At 37.2% G+C, this 10,939-nt stretch overlaps 2 protein-coding genes across 3 annotated transcripts; both read right to left on the reverse strand.

Moving 5' to 3' along the window:
- Nucleotides 1-24: 24 nt before the first annotated feature.
- Nucleotides 25-6,976, reverse strand: LOC127631858 (alpha-1,3-mannosyl-glycoprotein 2-beta-N-acetylglucosaminyltransferase-like). 2 transcript variants are annotated; one of them, XM_052110237.1, is made up of 3 exons: nucleotides 6,790-6,976; nucleotides 3,323-4,284; nucleotides 25-1,622 (listed from the first exon to the last, which is right to left on the reverse strand). In XM_052110237.1, the coding sequence occupies exons 2-3, from the start codon at nucleotides 3,971-3,973 to the stop codon at nucleotides 924-926; spliced, it is 1,350 nt and encodes a 449-aa protein (XP_051966197.1). In that variant the 5' UTR covers nucleotides 3,974-4,284; nucleotides 6,790-6,976; the 3' UTR covers nucleotides 25-923. The 2 variants fall into 2 exon arrangements, with proteins under 2 accessions (XP_051966197.1, XP_051966196.1); XM_052110236.1 differs by having other exon boundaries at nucleotides 6,646-6,976.
- A 519-nt stretch (nucleotides 6,977-7,495) lies between these two features.
- LOC127632059 (uncharacterized) lies at nucleotides 7,496-10,505 on the reverse strand. Its single transcript, XM_052110533.1, has 2 exons — nucleotides 9,664-10,505; nucleotides 7,496-8,107 (listed from the first exon to the last, which is right to left on the reverse strand). The coding sequence occupies exons 1-2, from the start codon at nucleotides 10,378-10,380 to the stop codon at nucleotides 8,012-8,014; spliced, it is 813 nt and encodes a 270-aa protein (XP_051966493.1). The 5' UTR covers nucleotides 10,381-10,505; the 3' UTR covers nucleotides 7,496-8,011.
- Nucleotides 10,506-10,939: the final 434 nt, after the last annotated feature.

The following is a 10,939-nucleotide window of genomic DNA, read 5'->3' on the forward strand; positions in this document are numbered from 1 at the left end:
TAACAATGATTTTATTTCCTCTCAGAACAACATTCTGGTATTTTATAACATAACAAACATATAAAATGGTCAAACAGTCTGGGCTTTTAAGGTATCTAATAAATACATCCTACATATTTAAATTACATTATTTTTGTTCCTACCCTCACCTATGGTCATGAAGGTTGGGTCATGACCGAAAGAACTAGGTCGCGAGTACAAGCGGCCGAAATGGGCTTCCTCAGAAGGGTGGCGGGCTTCTCCCTTAGAGATAGGGTGAGGAGCTCAGTCATCCGTGAGGAGCTCGGAGTAGAGCCGCTGCTCCTTTGCGTTGAAAGGAGTCAGTTGAGGTGGTTTGCGCCTCGGGGTCGCCCAGTCAGAGCTGGTTAATGTGGCTCGGGATAGGGAAGTTTGGGGCCCCCTGCTGGAGCAGCTGCCCCCGCGACCCGACTTCGGATAAGCGGTTGAAGATGGATGGATGGATGGATATTTAAATTACAATTCTATGATCTGTACACACAACTTAAGACACACAGTACAAGTGAATCAAAAATCCTACATTTATTAGGCACTTGGGGCAGTATTCACAGTTTTAAATCAAGTGTTTGTTTCTTTCTTAAATATATTTTGTGTTTAGATTTTCAGTCTAAGACATCAGTTTGGTGACATGACAATATAGTTGTAAAATCCTATTTGACTCTTTATACAAACAAATAATGGAACCTGAGGCAAAAAGTGGTTCATTTATCTACTATTATCTTTGGTATGTTTATCCTGAAACCTCTCTAAGAAAATGGAATTTAAAGACATGAACTCAAACATGTGCAGTGATTTGATAGATGTGAAGGAAATGATGGAAACAGATCCTGAAGATAGGCTGAAACATGCAAGAGCATGAAATATATATCTCATGTACTTTGCAACTTCAAATCTTATTTTCTTTTTTAACTCCAGCTTGGATCATACTGAGTCCAACCAGCCGGTGGCGCTAAGTAGATCCGCTTTCCACATAAAAGGAAACTGACAACACCTCTATACCCTGCACGTGGGACTCCTGATTTCAGGTCATCCATCACGCCAAGATTTCGAGCCAGGGTTTTAAAACTGTCTGGACTGGAATACTGCACCCGAAACGGGCCAGGTCCAGACAGTTTCCCACTCTGCAATTCCTCCACAGTTACAGCTGGAGCATCGTAAACTTGTTTTTCAAAATTCTCATCATATTTCTTCTTATCCAAATAAGACAGGTCCGTTTTTGTAAAAGCCACATATTCGGTATTGAGCTTAATAAAGCGGAGATACTTATCATAAAACTGACCCAAACTCACACCCTTGCGGCCGAACGTTAAAGTTCTGGAAATTTCTGGTCTAATGCAGGATCGGTCTTTGCGCTGATCGGGGAGGCGCATCCAGTCGTCCCAAAATGAGGCCGGCCATTTTGGTTCAAGCTCTGCCCAGAGGTCCTTGGTGAGCATCCAGCCCAGTCCTGGGAAAAAGTCGGTCCTGTACAACAGACTTGCTATACCAGGATCAACATATCCTTCCCTTCCATTATCATTCCAGGCAGATACACACCAAAGAGTTGGGTCTGAGTTTAAAATGGGATGTAATGCTCGGAAGTACTCAAAAAAGTCAGAGGCCACCTGGTAAAAAAGATGAAACATACCATCAACATCAAAGTTAAAATGTAACATTCTTAAAGGTGTTTAAATCCATATCTTCAGAAGTGATATAATAGCTGTGGGTGAGAAACAGAACACTATTTAAGTCCTTTTTACTATTTTAACTTTCAATTTCAGATGTGAAAGTGAAACTTAACAGGCACCTCATGTGACTTTCAGATGTAAAAGTGAAAGTGGAGATTTAAAGTAATAAAAGGACACAAATTTTAATAATAAAATAAATCAAAACAATTTGATAACATTTTCACACCTATTATATAGCTTCTGCAGATATAGATTTAAACACTGGAGTCTTATGGATTACTTTGATGTTTCCTTTATGTGATTTGTGGAGCTACAAATGGTCGGACCACCATTCACTTGCATTGTATGGAACAACAGAGTTGAGATATTCTTCTAAAAACCTTTGTTTGTGTTCTGCAGGAGACAGAATGTCATTCACACCTGGGATTTCAGTAAATTATGAGAACATTTTCATTTTTGAGTGAACTATCCCTTTAACATCTTTAATGAGGGAATTAATTAGTACAATCCCATGAAGCTTTGCGACTTACGTAATCAAATTAAAAATGATGGCAAAATATGAAACTATATTGTTTGCATGTAAAAAAAACAAAATATTTTGACTTTATTGCAAATATACAAGTAGTTTGAAACTGCGTGATGAAAATGGGCTGTCGCTTCAGAACTTGTTTGGTGCACTTTGATCTCCACGATTCTGATTGGTGTATTGTTTCGCTTAATGGGTAGTGTAGTTCTTTAAAGGGTAACTAAACCCTAAACCAACTTTTTTTAGTTAATGATCTGTAAGTATGGGGCTTTATTAGTACTGGTCATTGATTCAAGTAATTTTTTTGACATTTGTGTATAAAGTGTTTTAATTCTACAATATATGGTGTAAAAACGTCTGAGTGCTGCCCTCTTCAGGTTGAACGGTGGCTACTGCAGTTGAATTTTCCTATTGGCTGTTTGCGGTACTCGTGACGTAAGCGGTGACAGCTGACGTAAGCAGGTTCCAGCTCACCACGCCAGATTCATGTACATGTCGTCTTGCGACCGTGTGAGGAATAATAATAACATAGAGTCTGACAGCAGCTGTCAATTAATCCGTCACTACGAGTCTCAGGTGCCCCGCACTCGGTTCGTTCCCTCTATCCCCGCCGGGGTCTGCCCACTTTTCCAGCATTTTCAAATATTTCTAGTGGGTGGAGTCACACTCTGAGCAGGTGTTTAGTTACCCTTTAACAAAAACTCTACAATACAATACTGAAGATTAAATAACGCAGACTGATGACATTAACAGAAGCATACCATCGATTAACAACATCAGAGCTCACTGTAGGTCTGTTTTTAAAAGTTTACAATTTTTATAAATAAATTATCGTTCAAAATCTACACCCCTATGGGGAAAATGTATGAGATTTTAAGTTCTAATAGCCCTGCCCAAACCTTCTGCCATTGGCTGAGCCAATGTTGCTGTGTTGGCAGCACAAAAACAGCAATGTTTTGATAGAAGCTTAAAGCTGTTTGCCCTTTTCAGTTGAATCAACATACTGAAATGGCTTTCTAATAGGTGTCTCTGTATTTATTTTAACAGCCAAAATAAACACTTCACCATAAATGACAAGAGCTTATAAGAAATTAGTATAAACTAAATTTACCTCCAAATCATCCTCCACAACCACAACAGATGAGTACGAAAACGTGTTGAAAACCTGGTTCAGTGCCCAACGGTAATGTCTCGAAACTTTGTAGTAACCCTGGAACTTCTTATGCTGTGAAGGTACGGAGATATCTGAAAGAACAGGCTGTTTAATATGGGTCAGTTGACTGCCATAGGAGGCAATCACCCCAGCTGTTTCTTTGTGTCCGCAGTCCTGGCTCACTATGATAGGGTAAAGCTCAGCTGATGGACGGTGCTCAATGAGTTTGTCAAGGCAGCGTTTCACTGTCACACGGTTACAGGCGATGACTAAAATAGGGATCACCACAGGAGCTGAATGTTCTGCTTGTGATTTTGGCTTAGCAGCTGACACACCTTCTTTGTTGTCTTCCCAAAGTGACCTTCGGCTCTGGATTTGCAATAGGATTTTTTTCTGTGATTCAAGCTCGGCTTCAAACTCATTAGCTACACGCATCACTTCATTGACAATATTTCCAAATCGGCCTCCTCCTGCTTTTTGCCCAGGTGCAGCCTGGCTATAAAGCTCCCCTTGATTAGGAGGGCGCCCCAAGTGGTAATAAATAAGAATGACAATCCAAGCTACAATTAAGAATGCACCACAAATGATAAGACTTCTCTTAAGTAGCATGGCCAAAGACCTGAGGTGTGATTGGACAAGGTTAAATGTGAAGTGGGCGTCAATATGAAGAGAGCATATAAAACAGAAAGCGGTGGAATACGTTTTCTTATAACAAGGAAAATATGGGCCAAAAGTGTCTTGTTGAATTTTGAATATTTTTTACATGCTTTGCATGATAATAATCTGATAGTTGTTTCTGAAGTAAATGAAACATGTAACATGAAACCAAGGACAGGTGAATAGAGACATATTCCAGGTTTCAGGATTCTGATACAGGTGTTTTAGTCTCCCAAAGAAGGCACAGTGATTTTCAGCAGGGCCTGTAAAATAAAAAACATTAAAGTACATTAAGAAGAGCAATGTCACATTCAAATATCAGTGACTATTAATTTAACAAAATATGATTGAATTTCCATATCTAAGTGTTACAATTGTACATCTGGGTCTGATAATCCATACATTGGGGATGTCAAACAGTTACAGAAGTGTCCTGCAGTGTATCATGCTAAACTTCATCTAAAACGCATAGTATTTTTCTCATCCTTGTATAAGTGTCATTGCAGTTATGGACTGGCCATCTAGTGCACCAGGACTTTTCCCGGTGGGCCAGTCAAGCATTGGGCCGGTCAATCGCCCCACTCTTATTTATTAAGCGCGGACATTTAATGTTGTACATGGACAACACCAAATACTCAAAACGTATGATGAAACGCTACTACCCGATTAAACTGGCAGTGCGACAGCAGAGTTGGACCGGCCCTCCTGTGCTACACATCCACTGGCCACAGCACAAGAGCTGAGCGGGACCTGTCCTCCTGCGCAACGCATGCACTGGCATTATTTTAAATTCCATAGTTTTTTTTTTAGAAAACATAATTACATCTGGTAATAAGGAGCATGGTGTTTACCAGTGATCACCACGCTCTTACGAATCAATATGATCACATGTGAAGTCGGCGTGATCCGTGGTTTCCGATAGTTTTGGTACCCTAGGATCGGCAACTGTATGCCGAAGCGCTGACATGCAGCATTCTTATCAGACATGTTTGCAGTGGTTTCAATGTATTTATGTTGCATCAGCTGCATTGGAGACTAGGGTTCAAACCCAGGCAGTAACCACGTTTGAATAATCAATGGCGAGCATGATTCAGAGGTTTCACTTTTCCCTCTAACATTAATTTTTTACTTCACTAATGGTTAAGGTAAGATTTGGGATTGGGTTGGGGGATAGAATCTATGAATATAAGCTTTTTTCTTCATTGTAAAACGGCCTGTAAAGCTGAAAACGACTTGCTTCACTACTAACTTTTGGCGACCTCTCCTGAACATTAATGGAGCTCACACATGCCCATATGTCCTACAACACTTACCGCTTTGGCCACTGGGGGCATAGTTTTGAAATTTCGGTCAACCTTTACCGATTTTGACAAAAGAAAAGTCAGTCTACTCTTTCCGATTTCACTGTGAAATCAGGCTGTACTAATACCATGGATACTATGCAACAAATGTGGTAACTTATCAGAAGGTCAAGTACAAAAGACAATTTAGCAAGAGCTTTAAAGCTATAACCAACAAGTGAAAGGTAATACAATACTTTCCTCCTTGCACCTTGAATACATGAGTGTACACAGCATAAACATTAATTTCAAAAAGTGTTTAAACATATTTTTATAGGTAAAAAAGTATTTTTAATTTCACAAAATAAATAAACATTGAAGTATATCAAGACATTTACTCAGGGTTACTCCATATGACCTGAGCAAAATGTGCCATACATTTTATTTTTTACTTCACATAGTCTTGAGAATCTAAAAGCATTCTCCATGTTTAATGGAGTTTTATTTATGTATTTTATCACGTTACAACAAAATAGCAACCTACATATTACTTACACCACCTAACTTTGGTGGAACACAAGTTTTTCCAAATATTGTACATTTTTTAAAACAAAATTGTTTCACTGCTGTTTTTAAGAAATAATAATATAAGATTATTCTGCACTACTTATGCTAACAATTTATTTTTTTTTTTATTTTTTTTTATTAATTCAAGAAACTGTCACTTTTTTACATTAGGCCACACATATATAAAAAGAAACCAAAATACACAAATGACTTTGAACTAGGTAATTGAAAACATGTTCATTAAAGATGGTGTATTCATGCAATTGTTTTGTGTGAATTTAATTTTTGTATGTATTTTTGAATAACGTTTTGGACAAATAAAATATAAGTCACTTCATTTGCCGCATAATTAGTATGCATCAAGTTTTTATGACCTCATATTAATTGATATACTGTATGTAATGTTTGTCCATTTAAACATTCATTTGTCACACCACAGGACTGTTTAAAGTAACAGCAAGAAAGTTGAAAAGTTATTATAAAATGTTGAAAATCATTTACAAAAAGAAAAGAAAAGAAAAGACAAATTGTGGAACAAATGCATTTTACACAAATATACATTTTAACCTTTTTATGTTATTCGTCAACAAAGCTACCAAATTATAATGATTATTAAAGAACACCTTCTTACAGTGCATTGAAAATTAAATTATGTATCTAATTAATTGTTGACTTTTTATTTAAAATGTTCCTTTTCCATTGTATTGTGTAAATGCAAATATAGAGATGCATTAAAAGTTGCCATGAAAGACTGATCCTCACGACCAATAATCTCACCTGTGGCTCCTCCAACTCTCCCTCCACCACAACAGCTCAACAGACAAAACGGGTTAATGTATCACCCATAGACACTGTTTAAACAAAACCATAGTAGCTATCAAATTTGACAACATATCTGAACGTGAATCAACTCGCACTCACACTCTGGCATGTTTCCAGTCTTCTTAGTCTACCAATTTATAAATACTTCCATCGATTTAAAGAATAAGACCAATTCAAACTATTCCATATCACTCATTTCGATGTGTTGTGAATTGTATGTTGAATTATCGCTAATAAAAAGTGCAGTAAAGTTCTTGCCTTCGCGCATACCCCTCTTACTCAAGAATAAACGTGTCTCCATCTTCCGGGTGGCGTCATTTTTAGAAAGTCCCGCCCCCTCCAGCCATTTAAGGGTCTTGCTTAGAGATGCATGTGCACTTTAGCCTTTTACTCTGTTATTGGCAGGTGAAGGGTTACATGAAGGTTAGACCTCTGGATATACTTGGCCTTATGGTGTTTATGCTGATCCCGTGAAACTTTTATGATACATTAGATTTAAGATTGCAGGTACCTGATAAGGTGGTGCAAACACTGATATTGGTAATAATAGTATAAAATTAGAAAAAGAATGAGATTAGATTAGATCCTTTCTCACTACAGCTTCTCATGTGAAGGTTTAGTTGCTCTCTGCTTCTTAATATACATATATAGGCTACATTTGGATTCAGTAGTTGGACAGAAACCGTGTGGAAGGATTCGCACACAAGAGACTGATTTGTCTCACCAATTAAGTTCAAATTAAATGATCTTAAATCATCCTTCAGAAGAACATGTTTTTCTTTCACATCTTTAATAAGGTAGAAAATCAGACACACTGCAGACTCAGTTTGAATTGATATGTTTACTCAATAATATTATGCTTTATTTTTATCCTTTTAACCGTTCAAAAAAGTTATGTCAGCATAAAAGTTGCCCATGGCTTGTTATTTTGTTTGTCCCAAAGGGAAAATTCATGTGCAAAATCAAGTGTGAAGTAAACAAAAACTATACATCCACCAAACAATCATACAAGACAGAGCCAGACAGAACATAAAATGCAATTACATCAATCTATCTGCAATCAAAAGCCTATTATTAAGATGTACACATCGTATTGAATTAAATAATGTGTAACAACATTTAATTTCATAAAATTTTACATTATAGTTTTTTTATGTTATTTTATCAAAGATAACTAAATTCAATTTGACAGAATTTTGTTATGAAATTGGAGTGCGTAAATCTTACAGTAAATCTATCAAACACTAATTTTGTCTTAATGAAGTAATTTATAAAGGTGCATTTGTGTGATATATTATCCATATGGTATGCAGCTGAAGACTTAATGCCCAGGTTCAGAGGCTCCTTCCAGCATCTTAGATTCTTCCTCCTTATGGTGATCGGAAATACAGTTGACACACCGACATGGCATATCAAACTACAAAAAAAAAAAGGCTAATGTTATAGTTATTTTCATAATTATAATTATTACTACAACCCCAATTCTGAAAATGTTGGGACAGTATGAAAAATGCTAATAAAAACAAAAAGGAGTAATTTGTAAGTTATATTCACCCTTTGCTATATTGAAAGCACTACAACTACACATTATTAAATTTTTTACTTTGTGAATTTCATTGAATGTTTTTTTATGTACAGTAATTTCAAATCAGATGATTGCAACACACTCCAAAAAACTTGGGACAGTTGAGTGTTTACCACTGTGAAACATCAACATTTATTCTAATAGCACTTATAAGCATTTGCGCACTGAAGACACAAGTTTGTTAAGTTTAAAAAGTGGAATTGTCCCCATTCATACAAAGTCTTAACTTGCATCTATGGATGCAATGGCGAGGGTGTTGACTAACAAAGGTTTACTTAAGTTATCCCAAGGCCATGTACATGATATCCATTACAGATTAATGTAATTTTTTTAGGCAGTGGCATCTTAGGGATCAGAGATTACGCACATTCAGAAGTGGTTTTCGCCTTGCCCTTTACGCACTGAGATTCGACCATATTCCTTGAATCTTTTCTTTGAAAATTGTTCTCAAAGTGCTGGAATATTTGCTGAAGTATCTGTTGGCAAACAGACAAGTCTCAAATGATCTGTGCTCTTGAAAGGCTAGGCTGTTTTTGGAGGCTCCTTATATACAATGACACAATTGCCTCACCTGTTTAATATCTGTTTCACATTGCCTTGTTATTTTAACTCGTCAAATTGTTATTAGTCTTAAATTGCCCTGTCTCAACTTTTTTTGGAGTGTGTTGCAATAATCTGAATTGAAATTACTGTACATAAAAAAAAACTATGAAATACTCAATTCCACGTAATGTGTAGTTGTAGTGCTTGCAATATAAAAAAATTGTGAATATATTTACAAATCACTAGTTTTTGTTTGTATTAGCATTTTTCATACTATGCCATCTTTTTTGGAATTGGGGTTGTATTATTATAGTCATTGCCATTAAATATGGCTGAAACAGAAATGTGGCATTTTAGGCTCTATGTCCTCTTGTCAATTGTTGATATTCTCTGTGCCCAAAGCTCAACTTAATAATACGAAGAAAGATCTTGGGGAACAGTATCGAGGTCAGTTATGTCGCCTGATACTGTACCTAATAGTATGACCTTATTCAATCTAGCGCCATGTTCGATTTTTAATGGGAATGACAACGAGGCTGTGAGGGATAGACATCAAACGGTCACTTCAATGGGATGTACTGAAGTTTAAAGAGTTTTTTGTTTAAACATTGATATAATATATCTGTCTAAGAACATACAAACAACTCCAGATAACATGAGTTGTAGAAAATCAGATGTGATTTAGGAGCTTTACAGCTTTATACCGTGAGTGCCATTGAGATGTTAAGAGTTGTCATTCACATTAAAAAAAATCAAAGATGGCGCTAGAGTGAATAAGTTCAATTGAACTGTTAAGGTTAACTTGACTTCTTGTAAGATGACACATTATAGCCACCACAACTTACATCCGGATGGAACTGGTTCCTCTTCCAGTCTATTCCAAGTTTTGCCCGCACTATGTCAGACACTGCTGCTGTTAAATGTATCAGTCTTTTCTTTAACATCGACAATAAGCTAAGAGAAAATATCGAGTCCACTTCGTTTTGGTTGATTATGCTCTTTCTTTGAGCACAAACAATACAAATACAAAAAGTCATTGGATATTCTGAGCATAGTTGTCGGAAATACCTGCCTTCAAGTCGAAGAACAAGGTTGTTGTTTTTGGACAAAAGACTATAAACTTTAGAATTAAAGGCAGAAATGTAATAGTCTGACTTCAGTTTCGTCTTTGGGCATTGGTTTGCACTCGATACTTTCATATTGAGCATTTTACAACACTCACAGTTCCCAGTCTTTTCTGTTGAAGGGCTTTTGACCAAATGATCTGTGCATCCACTATTTATTGTAGTAGATTTTCTTGAAACGCGAGTTTGAAATCTCGCCGTAATGGACAAAACTCCTGGAATCTCCACGCGCTCCCTGTGAAATATGAATCCCCATAGAGCGCGAAAATAAGAGTTGTCCAATAGTCCGTGACGCGAATCGGAGTTCGCTCCATAAGCCACCACGAGCCCATACACTGAATCCGTAGGTCGCTTCTTGTTCGCCTGTTTTCGGGCAAGTATATTCCCCTGACACCGGAGAACAGCCGATAATGCAGAAGCAGAAGGTGTAGAAGTCATCGCTTTTCTTGTCTTTTGGGACTCTGGGTGTTCTTTTTAACACAGTCCTTATTCTCGAACGAGATCGATCGATTGTCCTGAAAGGGGGATTAAAACGACCCCAGAGGCCGAATTTCACTTTAAATAGCACTATTAACTCACAGTGGTCAGTCTCGGTGTAAGACTTACGTCAGATCGAGGGGTGTCGGTTACTCAACTTGCATGAGGGTAATATCGTGCACTTCACATGGCCCACTCGTGGACAGACCATTTAAAGAGCAAAAATATGTGGGAGCCATTGACCTATATTAATAATATTCTCATATGATCTTGTAGACATGCTGACAGATACTGGTTGTATTGTACCAGACTATGTTGACCAAATAAACACCAAGTAAGACTATGCACAATAATATTTAAAATACGCTATAGTTGTAACTCTAGACCTACTTTTGAGTAGAATATTGAATATAAAATTAGACTCCCGCCATTTAAAACTTAAATGTCTTCCCACATAATCCCTGCCAACATTTCCATGTGGGGCCCATGTGGGTTTTTGATAGGCTGGTACTTTGGCCCT

The sequence above is a fragment of the Xyrauchen texanus genome, chromosome 38, assembly GCF_025860055.1.
Source record: "Xyrauchen texanus isolate HMW12.3.18 chromosome 38, RBS_HiC_50CHRs, whole genome shotgun sequence".
NCBI lineage: Eukaryota > Metazoa > Chordata > Actinopteri > Cypriniformes > Catostomidae > Xyrauchen > Xyrauchen texanus.